Source organism: Salminus brasiliensis, chromosome 18 (assembly GCF_030463535.1).
Source record: "Salminus brasiliensis chromosome 18, fSalBra1.hap2, whole genome shotgun sequence".
NCBI classification, from domain to species: Eukaryota; Metazoa; Chordata; class Actinopteri; order Characiformes; family Bryconidae; genus Salminus; species Salminus brasiliensis.
Window position 1 is genome coordinate 22,274,925 of NC_132895.1, and position 14,551 is coordinate 22,289,475.

The 14,551-nt window shown below is 41.2% G+C and overlaps 1 protein-coding gene across 3 annotated transcripts in view; it reads right to left on the bottom strand.

Annotated features, from left to right (window-relative positions):
* Positions 1 to 3,407: 3,407 nt before the first annotated feature.
* Positions 3,408 to 14,551, bottom strand: part of pof1b (POF1B actin binding protein) — a 28,856-nt gene continuing 17,712 nt past the window's right edge. Inside the window, exons 4-13 of one of the 3 annotated variants that reach the window (XM_072662300.1) lie at positions 14,203 to 14,236; positions 13,886 to 13,966; positions 13,566 to 13,658; positions 11,553 to 11,666; positions 11,078 to 11,230; positions 10,277 to 10,396; positions 8,726 to 8,854; positions 8,224 to 8,294; positions 7,186 to 7,300; positions 3,408 to 5,579 (exon numbers count right to left, since the gene is read on the bottom strand). In XM_072662300.1, coding sequence (XP_072518401.1) covers positions 5,574 to 5,579; positions 7,186 to 7,300; positions 8,224 to 8,294; positions 8,726 to 8,854; positions 10,277 to 10,396; positions 11,078 to 11,230; positions 11,553 to 11,666; positions 13,566 to 13,658; positions 13,886 to 13,966; positions 14,203 to 14,236 — 916 coding nt within the window. In that variant the 3' untranslated portion in view covers positions 3,408 to 5,573. Of the gene's footprint in view, positions 5,623 to 7,185; positions 7,301 to 8,223; positions 8,295 to 8,725; positions 8,855 to 10,276; positions 10,397 to 11,077; positions 11,231 to 11,552; positions 11,667 to 13,565; positions 13,659 to 13,885; positions 13,967 to 14,202; positions 14,237 to 14,551 lie in introns of those variants that run through there. The other 2 variants (XM_072662299.1, XM_072662301.1) reach the window with 2 other exon arrangements.

Below are 14,551 nucleotides of genomic sequence, written 5' to 3' on the forward strand. Positions count from 1 at the left end.
GCATCGTCCAACATGCCTGCCTTAATTCGGGTTGGATATTTTCTGAAGAATAAAATCTTGCAAGGTTTTCAGACTATATCAATGGACTAATACAGTGTCAGTGAGAATGTTGATGTTGCAGAGTTCACAGGGACAGGCCACCAGAGGTTATTCAGGTCCTGCTCAGATCTGTTTAGGACCTGTTTAAATGAAATTTGCTGACCTTTTTTGAAGTAGGCCTGCGACAAATGACTATTTTAAGAGTCGAATGATCTGTTGATTATTAAAATTAATATTCAATTATTCAGATTAGGAATTGCTCAATTACCAAAGAACTAGCTATCAGCTCTTAAATTTAGCTTGGAGGTTGTTTTATATATCTGCAAAACTAGAAATAAAGACAATAAAGATTAATATCTTATTTGAAAATTCCACTGTTTTGAACTTTTCTGCTAATATTAAATGTATTATAAATAAAAGAATTAACTCCAATATATATTTACTGTCAAAATTTAAAGGATGTGCAAAGCTAAACCATTTTCCCCCTTAAACAGTGTCCCCATATTTTTCTGGATCAGCAAAAATGAAAAAAGGGAGACAAATTTGACATTGTTATGGTTAAACTTTTCATCTGTGGTACACCTGCGTCCTGAGCCATTCCTAGTTAGTGTGAGATCACGCATGATGATGTCACCAACTAATCAAAAATTACATTAGTTGCCAGCTAATTTGGTCGATAATGCTATGTAAAAAAACAACAACAAATGGACAAGGTTACAGTGCATAGCTGGATTCTGTCTGTATGTTTGTCCGTTTATTCCTTGAATTCCCTAAAAAGGAGAAAGCTTTAGAAGAGAGGCTGAGGAGGGTGTGCAGCACTTGACTAGTTGCATCTCTTGTTTTATGCAGAGTACAGAAGGACAGTTAAGCAATTTATCCATTCAAAGAGGGGAAAAAATAGGAGGGAAAAATTCAGTCCCTGTAGGTTTGGTCCAGCTAGCCTGCATGTAGTCCCATGAATCAATATTAGTGGGAAATGGGAAAAACAGCCAGAGAGAGAGAGAGGGAAAAAAAGAAGCATGCAGATGATTCCTGACACACAGGCACAAACAGACACAACTAAATAAATACAGTGGAGACATGCTGGTGGAAAGGAGGGGGAAAATTCAAGGAACACATGATTTACACAAGAGAAAGGACTTGTGCATCCTGACACACATACACAGACACACACACACATGCAAAACACATGTTAACAGAACACCCAGGCATGAGAATATGGAAAAGACTGGCCAACCCAGAGCATGTGAAGCACAGATCCAGAACTCTAACTAAGAAGTGTATGACTTAATCTTGAGCGAGTCGATTAAAGAGCAGTGACAGAATAGTGTCCCAACACTATGGTGAGTGAGCGAATGAGAGAAAAAAGTAAGATAGATAGAGAGAGAGAGAGAGAGAGAGCAGTGTCTGTAAACCCAATATCCTCTGTGGCCCCAGGGGCAGGGAGTGCATGGCCAGCGCAGGAAGAGAGAGGCTGCATTATCCACATCAAAGCCCTGAATTATCAGCCATAATCAATGCCTTCCCATTACTAAGCCTGCTCGCCTCTCAACTCATACGCTGCTCTCCCATAGCCCAGCACAGCAGAGAGAGAGAGAGAGAGAGAGAGAGCGCACAAAGGAAAGAGAGACACTTTGACTAAGCAAACTCCAGCCTTGTAATATTTCCCCTCAGCAGAAGGCGAGAGGGATACATGGATGGGCAGCATCCGAGTTTTTTAAGGTGTTGTTGACTGATTACAGCTGAGGACAACAGACCCAACATCACTCATGCTGAATATTAAAGGCATAGCTGAAATAGGAACGATCATAATTCATACCTAATTTACATAATTTCTCCATCACCCTACATCAGCCAAGACATGTCAGATGTCTAAATGTTGTTTCCTTTAGTTTTGCAAAAGGCTAAACTAGCTGAGCACTATCGGAGAACTGGACGAAAGTATAGATGAAAAGGAAGCTGTTAACTGTCAGAAAAAATGGAGCCTATGGCACAGGTACATTTTTGTAACTGTGTCCCTTAAACATGGAGGAACGACAGCTGCCAAAGAATGTAGTACAAAAATACACGGCCATATCCGAATAGCATGACCTCCTACCTAATAGTATAGAATACCCAACCTCGGCTCAGATCACTCTTGCAATTTGCTTGAGTCGTACAGTCGTTCCCATCTGGCATCAATGGCTCGTGGGGCACCACTGTTATTGCCATTGGGAGGCACTCAGTGTGCAACACGTCAATCCTCGGTACAGCTTCACTGCAGCGGCTCTAGTTCATGATCTGTCACTTCCATGAACCAAACTTGATTTGAACCAAACAGCTTAAGACCAGCTTTTGCTGCTGGCTGCTTTCAGACATGGTCTAAGCTGGTGCTTAAGTTGATCATCAATGTGGAAACGTGCCCTATGCTGGTAAGCAAGGTAGTTGACCTATTTAGCTCTTGATCAGCACTGCATATTTTATTATTTTTGAATGAGTTTGATGAACTAGCTGGTCTATTAGTAGATGATCCAACTAGACCAAGCTGGCTGACCTTGGTCATGCTGGTCAACAAGCTCATTGCCTGGTCAGATTGTTCAAGCTGATAGACCAGCTAAACCCTCAAACTCAAACAAAAACCCTTAGCTGATCAACCAGCTTCGCCAACCTGGCGAGGCTGTTTTTTTAGGGTAGGGTACCATTAAATTGCTCATTTTTTAAATCAGAGACCATAGAACCTTTTCCGAGGTCTTGTGAAGGCCATGACTCAGAGCAGTTTTTACACCACAGTATAAGGCAGGTGGTTTTAATGTTATGGCTGATCAAATGCTATCATACAACACTGCCCCCATTATAAAACGTCTCAACGTATGGCATGCCATCACTTTTACCCAGCATCAGTACTAGATAACCGCTTGCTTGTGCTTGTCTTCATTAAAATGATTAAAACTCTCTGCAAAAAAAAAAAAAAAATGTATATATATATATATAAGTTATATGTATAAGAACTATATGTATAAGATCCATTCTGGCAGTAGAACACCTCTCTACACGTGCTCCGTTATGAAGTTCTAGGAGTGTTTAACTTGCATGGGTATACAAACCACTGCCTCCAGATGGGAGTGGCAGGCAGCTGAGTGATCTGAAGCTGTGAATGAATCAAAATGGTGGCCAGCCAAACCTGCCCTTGCCAGTTATAATGACCTCATTCATGCAGATAGAAAGTCTGCCTTCTTGCCGGCCTATAACAGAGGATGCGTGAGCGTGCGGTGCCCCCTGGTGGCTAACGAACATGGAGGAAGTCACCTATGAATAAAAACATGGTTAAAATGATACAAAGGGGTTTAAACTTTGACTCGACCTTTTTACAAACAGCACAAACACACTCGTTTGATTTATGCATGCCCAACTACTGTTTATTTTAAGCACACACAATAAAAAAAAATTAATCAAACACATTTAACACATACAGTGGGTGGCTGTGAATGGCACAGTGCCATATTTTGCTGAATCTAGTTGTTCATTTTACTGAGAATCTTATCAGGGCTGATTCCTGTGAAAATGGCATTTCCTGCAAAGGCGTAGCACAAGAGAGCAGCATGTGGCCTACTGAAAATTATCCTCTGAAAGTTCTCTCTTCCTTGTACAGGTATTTAGTTTGGAGGTAGACTTGACCCACCCCTCCCCGACTCAAAAGACAAATCCGCATGTGTTAAATTCACCTCTGTACTCAGTACCTGTGTTCGACTGTACAGAGAAGGACACTTAGGGTGGGAGAACCTCCTCACTGTATCAGTGCCTTCACCAGCTAATCCTTCTCTCCACTCAGCTCTTTCACGACCAGAGAAGTGCCATTTTTTACACAGGAATATCACCATATTTTTGAGGTTCAATGATCAATAGTTAAGTCACCCTGCTTAACCCCTGAAAATCCTTATTTTATCACTTATTACAATGAAAAAATATTCAGATTCTTTAACAGTGTGATTCAGAAACACCACCACATTTTCCTTTACGTACTGTGACGTATTTCAGAGAAAACCACAGTATCAGAGAGGATCTCTGGCTGAGCCTTTTTTCTTAATAATAGAAAAATGTGGGTTGAAGGTGGCGGGGGATGTAAAATCCGATATCACTGGTAATAGTAATTGTCAGATGCAAGGCAAAATTCAGGCATGACAGGAAACCAACTATTTCAAACAGTGTTCAATGGATCATGCCTGATCATATCTGATTTCACATTTCGATTGACTTGTGAGGAATGGGATGGAAAACTGGATCAAACAGTAGGTCCTGGACCTTCAAGGGGCCAACATCTCCTTCTTCTTAGTGGCTTCTCTAAATAAACTCCAAAACCTTGGGTAAACCTGTCTTAGATCCAGTGTCAAACTATAACTTTCTTACTGTAATTACCAGACGTTTGCTTGCATGAACCTAAATCTGCCGTCTGGATTAGTGTTAGTAAGTGCGGCTTCTGAGGAACTATGCCAGATATCTGCTTTACACATGATTCAGTAGCCTAACCAAGTCGTGGGGTCTCTTTTCAAGGTCAATAGGGCTGTATTGGCAGTTGTTGATGTGGAGGGATGGTCACAAATGTATACTAGCTGCCAACTTGTCTTGATAAGAAATCAAGCAGATGTCTCAGATGCTACGTTACAAGTAATAATTACACCTCACCCAAGAGATTAGATGGCATTCAATAAAATTCAGTAGTTGAAGATGAAAGAAAAAAAAAACACCTTACTCCATTATTGTTAAATACCCTTATTCCTCAGCCCAGTATTCCACTGGTTTTATTGTTTTAGTGATAGGATAGTCAATTCATTGCCACATGCAACTTCAACCACTGTTGCTGTACAGCAAACATGTCCCATCACCAGATTATACTAACCTACACCTACGCACCCCAATCTACAGCAGTGTTCTGCAATATCAGAAAGAACATAATAAAATACATAGTAAAAAGAAATAAAGCACAATTTTCCATAATCCTAATGAAGCGAAGCAACCATGACAGATTACCATAATCCTTACCAAAGCAAGATACAGATACTGTCACATTACAGTGCGCACTGTCTGTGCTTACATACATGCTTACAGTAGTGCCGACCAGAGACTGGTAGGGTTGTGGTGGCTCGAAGCACTACCAAGAACGTCCTTTACAATCCCAATCCAAGTCCTTACTGAGCTATATAGCACGTTAACTCAGGTTAGGCATTGCGGATCAAGTCAATGCATCAGCACAGCTCTCATCAGCCTGAAGCAGCAATGCACCCCAATCCAAGAAAAACAATGCTTCTCAAAAGCATAATATGATGTTAAAGGGCTGTAAAATGTGGGCCTCCACACCAATGCGCTGTGCTTTTAGATGCCTTGACTCCCATCATACCTTACCCTCCACAATTAGGCTGGAACCACCACCACTCTATAAAGCCCTGGAGTAATGGGAAGGACAGCATGCAGGGAAGGGAAAAGGGAGAAAGGGAGGGAGAAGGGTAGAAAGGGGAAGGGAGGGAGGGAGGGGGGGAGAGGCTTCTGGATCTTCCTCGTATTCATTCCTGTCAGAGAGAAGCATTTTCTTTAGGGTGTGGTAATGATTTCCTGCCCAAAACAGAACAGAACACAGTGTTCATGACAGCTTTAACAGTCCCTTATTTCAGTTCTTCAAAATTCAAATAAAAAATTCATATCTAAAAAAAATTATGTCCTTCAGGAAGTCTGGTCTTAAATGGTCATAGTGGTGACCTTTTAGAAAGCTTGACAAGTTTCAAGCAGCCCCTGACACAAGTACTTTTGTTTAGTTTTTTTTTAGATAACACTGACAGTTCTTTTCTCGACTACCATAACCTGTGCTGGTCTATAAGAATTTGTGTTGAGTGAAACATGGCAGCTAACGTCAAGCTTGCGGGTCATTTTAGAGCATTTGTACTGGTTTGTTAAAAAATGTTTTCCCTCAAGGTCCCCGGTCAGTCCACATTTTTGCTTTGTTTCATTTCACTTCACAGCAGGTAAAGTGGCCCAAATATGACCCATCTGCATAAAATAGCAATGCTTTACGTGAAGTTGCAATTTCACCAGCACCACAGGAGCGATTAAGGAGTTCAGCTGGGCTTAGCACAGACAATGAGTTCGAGCTCGCTGTAAAAAGGCCATGATATTTAGCCACGGACACTGCTTTGGTCTGCATGCTTGGTTTCTTAAACTTGCTGCTGCTTTTATGCTTCCACGTCAGTCATTTCTATAGAAATTTCTTCAGTTTCTAAAGAGACACCCCCCCAAATATTTATGAGCGCTGTAAACTCGCTATCCCACCACTGAAAACGTCCACTTTCTTTTCTCCTCAGCATGCACTTAGGACAAATGCGGAGTTTGACTGTTGTTTGTAAAAGTCGCATGAATTCTGATTGGGCTGTTTAGACTGAGTCGCATTGCCGCATATTAGATATGAAAGTGACCCAAATCAAAACTGAAAATGCCAGAATCTTGTGTTTTCGCTGTTCACACTGCCACACACATATCTGTGACATGCATTACGAAAAGTGTTGAACGGAGCCTAATTGAGGTTGTCGAGATTTCACAACCACTAATCACTTTTGTGAGGTCTGTGTAATGCTCTGAGGACTCGGCTGCTCAAGTTTGCCCTCTAGTGTTGACTAAAGTATCACTAAAGTTGCCAGAGGCGGCTCTTCTCAGAAGTCCTTCTTCAAGATTTGAACGTTGCGTCATACGACACTCTATGTTTTCCATGATTGCCACAGACTTTTACAGAGCGTTGATTTGTGCCAAAAATGTTGCAGGTTTTACTGACTTTCACTTTCACACACAGAAATGACAACTAAATGCCTGCTTGAGCACCTCCTTAGTTGAGGAAACCCACAAAAAAAATATTTTTTCGCTTTTCCAAATCTAATGGATTATTTTCCAATATGCTAATTAGCCCAGGACTAATATGACCCTACAGGTTGTTTTATGAATGCTAAAACAAGCTGAAATCTTAATTGATGCAGTTAAGTTTGGTAAAAACGGACTAAACTAATCACTAATCATCACCTGTAGTTAATCGAAGCAACCATTTGCCTTATTGCCAATGCCACCGAGGTCTTTTCAGTTCAGGTAGCTTTGGAGCATTCTTAAACGCCTGTGCAGAGCCACGATCTACAGTACCTGTTTGATCATCTCTCCGGTCCTCTCAATGACAATGGTCTTGGCCTCCTTGACAGGCGAGGTCGCCTGGTAGTCATCACTCAGCAGGCCCAGAATAGGGTACTGGTTCCTGTATCTGCACCAGTGGGAGGAGAGGTCACAGCTGTGAGTGTCTCTTTGACTAGTTCAAAGCAATGCTAACTGAATCTTTATTGCCGTCAGTAATGAAGATATAAACTCTACATAGTTTATGTGTACGTAATAATTGTGTTCTATAGGACAAAGCATTGTCTCATTACAACAAAGACCTTAACTTAAGGGTAACAGCAACATTGTTTTACCGGGATAAACAACACTTTTTGTGATATTCTGTTCAAATACTTAAGATACACTATATGAACAAAAGTATTGGGACACCTGCTTATTCATTGCTTCTTCCAAAATCAAGGGTTTTAAAAAGAGTTTATCCTGCTTTGGTTGGAGTAATAGTTCTCACTGCCCAGGGAAGGCTTTCTACTTGATTTTGGAGGGTCATTGTTACGAGGATTTGACAAGAGTGTCAGTAAGGTCAAGATGTTGGATGATCACCACACCACCTCATCCACAACTCATCCCCAACTCCCCACCTCATCCCAAAAGCATTTGATGGAGCACCATCCATCATTCCAGAGAGCACAGTTCCACTGCTCCACAGCTCAATGGTTTTATACCCCTCTAGCTCATGCCTGGCATTAGGCATGGTGCTAATAGATATCTTTCTTAATAGATGTCTTTTTTTTATTGGCAATAGTTCTCTTTAGGAATCAGTTGCACATAATTGCACATCTGTGTCAGAGTAGCTGAATGCATTAATAATGAAAAGGTGTCCACAAACAAACTGGGCATATAGTGTTTTATGAACCTCTAAATATTCAGAGTTTGTTTAAATGAACTCAGAATGTGACGGTTGTTGATTTATGCAAACCTGGATATGTGCAAAAGGTGTGCAGGCACTTCAAACATGTTCTAGCATACACTGTCTCACTCACTCACCCATTCCTATCCAAGCAGTTTGCTTACCTTTTAGTGATTATAGTCTTGGTGACGCTCTTGGAACTGTCACTCTTCTCCTGCTGGAGCCGCTTGATCTCCTAAAAGCAAACACCAGGGGTCAGAAGTCAGAAGTGTTAAGGAAGGGGGGGGGGGGGAGAGAGAGAGTAAGTGCTGTCAGTCAAACTCACTGACCCTATTAACAGGAGTAGTAAAATCAAAAATGAAGGAAAGCCTAATTGTGTAAAAACAAAGGACATTTCATAATGGTGTAAATACTGAAACTGAAAGGGAATGTTTCCAACATCAGCAGAACTTCTTGGGCTTTGTTACTATGACAGCACTGTGTTTTACTTTGTAAAGCTTACTAAAACTGTGTTAAATATTGAATATTGAAATCCAATGTCATGTTCTTACAACCAGAAAATTGAGATGTAGAGCTAAAAAACAATAGAATGTCTGCGCATCACATAAAGACAAGTATGAGTAATATACAACTGCCTCCTCCTATATATGTGTGTGTGTGCCTGACCTCTTCTTGGCGTCTGATGACCGACTCACGCTGCTCCAATGAGGTCAGCAGCTCTGTGATCCGCAGTTGCAGGCTCTTATCACCGGAACGCTCTGTTGTGTATTCTGTCTGAATCTTCACCAGCTGAGACTGTCTCACACACACACACACACACACACACACACACACACACACACACACACACACACACACACACACACACACACACACACACACACACACACAAAAGACATGTAGAGAAAGATATCAAGATGATCCGATAGGGCAAACTCGAGGTAAAAATCGACTAAGTTTCACCTATACACAAAACACAAGAGCACTTCTACTTTAGCGGCGAACAGCACATATGGCAACCCAAAATTCATGTGAATGAAAAGTGTCAATCCAACACCATGATTAGTGCTGTACTGCTCCTCTTGGGGGTACACTTTTTTAACCTAATTTCTCTAGTATAATCAGCATGCTCTCTTTAACAGTTGGCAAAACGTGTAATAAAGAATATGCATAACTTATGTATTGATTACTTTACAGTCATATGAAGGAGGAAACCCTTGCTCTTAAAAACAAAAGACATCAGAACAATAATCAAGAGTCTGTCCAAAGCACATTGTTCCAGAAGTCTTGTCTTAGTTTGGTCTTTGTATGGGGATTCACTAGCTTACTTTAGATCTTGTGCACGTCCCATGAAAAACTAGGATTTAATGGGACTTCATTATGCATTTTGTGGTCTGCTCTTGGGCTGCACTTGCTAGATCAATGCTAGCAGCTGTTTAACTTGTAAAGTGTTTGTAAATTATTTGCAGACAGTGGAAATGCATATTTCTAACTGTTCAGAGATATCTTTCCAGACTCATCTGCATCCACAACCTTCTTTATGACGGTCTCAGAGAGCTCTTTGGATCTGACCATGTTGATCTTCACCACTCACTTCAACAATCAGGGCAAACCAAACTAAATGTCTGAGGTTTAAATAAGACAGGCTCCTACAAAATCCTCTATATCCATGTTCTAACCATCTGCAGTTGATGTGCTGCCCCTGTTTGTAAATGTAGACTTTTTTATCTAGTAATAAATCTAATAATAAATGTGGACCTGACTTTAAATCAGAGGGAAACTGCATTTCTATGAATTACATATTACTCTTTTTGTAAAATATTTATATTACCATCTCTGCCTATTGTTCAAATGAAGACCAAATGGCCACATAATTAACGACACATTTGTTCTACATGTTTCTATTAAAATAAATCTGGTTTGTTACTGAGAAACATTGGTGTCCCTCTTCTCTTACAGTGCAAACGATCTAAACAATATAGGGGCTTAGAGATTGCATGTACTGGTCCTCACCCTCCCGGCTCGGCATAAAGGTGTGTGATAAAGGGAGACCCAATAACAATATGGAAGGCCTGTACCGGGGAGAAATCTGGCATAAAATGAAAACATGCTCTTGTTGTCTCACAACTTTTCATGAGTGTGCCTTTTCTACACAAACACTAATCCTATGAATATGAAGAATATGAAGTTAATTGTCAGATGGTTATCTGGCCTCACCCGCATGCTCTTGAGTTCTTTGTCCTTCTCCTCCCGCAGAGCGCTCAACATCTGCTCGTAATGTCTGGACAGTTCCTGCGTCTTTGTGTTCAGAGTGGAAGTACTGCACTGGCCTTCCAACTGCAACACACACAGACACACGTTTTTTCAGACTCCAGTTTCCAGTGTGTTTATGTTTCATATATATATGGATTTTGTCACTTCCCACAAAAACCTTGTGTGCCCATGTTTGTTGTTCTTTATTCAGTGTGAATCTGACAGTTTTACATTGTGTTCCAATTTAATGATAAACAAACCAATAACAAATGCAAATTACTAAATAAAATATTACACTGACTTCCACTGACCGTTAAGGAGGTTATTTTTCCCTGTACAGGTCATTTTCCTAAGCTGAACCTTCGGTCTAACCCCTAAACTTCATTTCAGCAACAAAAATAAGAAAATGTCAGGACATTTCTGTCCTGCAAAAACAAATAAAGACTCTCCCTCACACAGAGTCAGGCAGGGAGTAACAAAAAAGCGCACAAAGACACACATACAAAAGGACAGGTCGTAAAGACAGACTGTAATCTTGTGGGTTTTCACCAAGCAGTCTCCAGTTTGCGGTTTTCCTGTCTCCGGCAGTTGTGTTGTTCGCAATAACACAGTTGAATGAAGAAAGGCATTCAGGTCTGTGGGCACTACAAATGCAGGCCAGTATTACAGCTGCTTCTGAGTAAACAGCTGTGTTGTAGCAGGAAAGCGAGCACTGATGTTTGTGTGTGCACTGTGGGAGTCTGAAATCCACAATGGAGTTCCTACCTTCTTGCGCAGCAGCTCGTTCTCCTGCTCAAGAGCTCTCCTGCTTCCCTCCAACTCCTTAATGCGGAAATCTTTACTGGAGTCTGTACTGCGGGTGCCCATGAGCTGAGTCTCCAATGTGCGCTGGGTTAAGCTGCTCTCTTTCAGAGAGTTCTGATGGAGTAAGGGACAGAGAGTATTAGATAGTGTGTGAGCACATACATATACACACATATATATGAGATTTCCAAGGCTTTGAATAGCCACTCAGTGGTCTAATGTGCTACCACTACTAGTACCCAAAAGGGCAAAGGACAACTGTTTAAAAGTACTGTGATGCATAGTAGAACATAGTACTGGCACCAACAATCATGCCACGCTAAAAAATACCCCCCCCCCATTCTGAGGGTTGATTGCCTGAAGCTTTTTGCATTGCCCTGCAGCCACATGAAGGACTTATTATGTATATGTGTGAAGTGCTGATAAATGCACGTACCTGTAGCTGTCGGTTGTTCTCGCGTACAGCTTCCAGTAATCTGTCGTACTGTTGTGCCTGCTCGGCCTTAAAGGTCAAGTCCCTCTCCAGCGCCCCTTTTTCACTCTCCAGACGCTGCAGGGCAAAAAAAATACACACAAAGAAATCGTCCCTTATTCGTTAAAAGTTACTTTAGGTCGAATCAAAGGTTCACTGTTCGCAATCCTTATTGAATCTGCACGATCAAACTCCTGTCTGGTCAGGTCCAGTCTCCAGTGGACCTTTGTTGCTCATTAGTCTTTTAACTGAGTAGTAAGTATAGATGCAGACAATTGCTTGAAGATCAAGGCTGGGCTTGCATGTGAAAAGCCTATTATTTTAGCTGGTTTCTTGAAGGATAATTGGCTTCTGCCAAATGCGTTCCTTTTTTTATGTCTCTGTTGCGACGCTTGCATGAGTTCGGGTGTGTTTGATGTAAACGATATGAACATGAAGGTAAACGGGGTGTGTTGTTTGCAAATGACATGCAAATAAGAGTTTATAAATAAGCCTTTCTTGTGGACTCTGCACTCATTTCTATGTGAATTTCTTACAAAAGGCATGCAGTTCGTATTCTACTAGGCACTGGATTTAAGACTGTTCTTGTATAGTATGCAATTTTAAAAGACCTTCACTAATGAATAGTCTATATGCAGGGTCTGCTGTAAAAGTCCTGGTGCCAGATGCTACAGGGCAATCAGAGCAGAGTCCATGCCTTGTCAAGTCAGAGCTGTTTTGGAAACAAGCACATTTGGGAGGTCACTACATTCTGCAAAAAAAAAAAAAAAAAAGGCATCATGAATACACCTATAGCACATACATTATATGTGAACGCTGCTCATTCAGTTTATCCTGCAAAAAAAAAAAAAAAACTACAGAATGATGTCAGATAGTGTTTCATTTTGTGATGTTTTAACCCTGACCACTAGGCAGCAGTGCTGTACTCCTTTTTTTCAAATCTCATGTTCTGATTGGATAAGAAAATAAACTTCGTATGCACATGCATTTTTTCTACTACGTTTTCCTCAAATTTGATAAAAACAAAAAATCACAGTATATCATTTTGCTTGAAGTAACACATATTGAATCATAACACCTGCATCATGATATGCATCATCTCCCCAGTGTCTTGCCAACACACTCTACTAGTGTTGCCTAATTGTTAGAAATGCCTCAGGCCTTAATACATACGCATCGCACGCACATGTTTGTATGTATGTACACATATACGCATAACCTGTATAAGTGATTGAAGTGAGTAGGCTTTTTCCAAGCCTTTGTGACTCAGATTCAGCTGTGAGAAAAACTACTACTGCTACATTCCAGTGAGTGCAATGAACTTCACTAGCTCAGAGCGACTGAAGAGTTGCTGACTTTTTAACAACCAAAAATTTCCAAAGCAGGACCTCTGGTGTGACAGCAAATCTTTCCTGGAACATGATATTCCACCTGACATGCACACACATAGACATACTCACACACACATACATACAAACACAGAGACAAACATCATCACAAAGAGACATCTGGTATTTGTGTTTATTAACGGCTTGCGGTTGCAATTGCCTGACTGCAGGAAATTTCTGTGAGTTTCTGAAAGGAAGCACTCCAGTGTTGGCACATTATGTGGCCACCATGAAGCTGACTGTGCACCAGTGCTGGTGCTGAGGTTGAAGTTATCTATACACCATCCGGAAAGTGTGAATTTAATTGTGGTTGTGATTGTGGTGACTTTGGTTCTTCCTCACCTCTTTCAGGATTGCCTGTTGTGCTCTTGGAGTGATCTAAACAGGAGACCCTAAAGTAGCAGAAGCCCTAATTCTCTTGATTGCTACATACATTGTCTAACTATGATATTGAGGAGTTCAGCTCAAATGTAGGAGTAGGTGGGTCCGACTTAAGCAGGACCTTCTCAGGTTTCAGATGTGATTTAAACTCAAGTAAAAACTTATTTAGTAGCAGTGACAACAGACTTAAATTTGGGGCCACTCTCACCCTCAGATCCTCCTGCAAGTGCACCAGCTCTTCTCTCAGGCTGCTGAAGGTTGTCAGAAGGAGACGCATGGTCTTATCAGCCGTCATGCGCGTCTGGACAGGGACAGTGACAGAGATAAAGAGAATGAGTATGTACCCGCAGAAACTCAAGTGTTTTGTTCTGGTAAGAGCAGCAAAGACCAAACAATCTACTAGTATTATTACTCAGGAGGGTAAAGGTGGGGCTGTCTGAGAACAGGGTGTGATCAAGAAGGAGTGCTGACTGTTTCCACCACTTACTGCACGGTATGATCACACTCCCACACACATTTAAAACACACCTGTAGAAGGTAGCGGATTTGCTGCTTGGTCAGTTCGGACAAGCCTTTTGGAATGAGGGCCTCGATCTCTTCTTTCTCCACCTGGTCCAGATGCAAACACACACAAACAAACACATTCACACACACTAGGTTTAGGAAACACATTCTCTGATGTAATGTCTACAATAGAAATTTTAGATTTTTTTTTAATTATTGCATATTTCTTTGCTTGTCCAAAATAACCGTCTCCCAAGGTAACTACTAACTGTAACCTGTGAGAAACTGCTTATACATGCAATTGAGGTGTTGTAAAGCCTGACTGGGCTGCCACTCCCTACCTTGTAATCAATGGTGGGGTCAAGCAGGTGTTTTCTGAGGGAGAGAACAAGACAGAGCATGAGCAATACAGGCGGCAGCCAAAAGAAATATATATTTAAAAAAAACAAGCCTCACTGAGGCATCCAGGACTGTGACAACATAGGCTGGTGTTTACTTGTGAATCGCAGACCATATCATCACACAGCAGGTTTGGGAAAAGGGAGAGGTTTCAGTTTTGTAAAATGCTTTTCAGAGAGACTCATTAAAGATTAAAATCCTCCCTATGACGTTCCTTTCCAGAGTATAGATAAGACCTTAGCTACCAGAGATAACGGGATCCATGACTGAGATAATGACAAGTTCTATTCA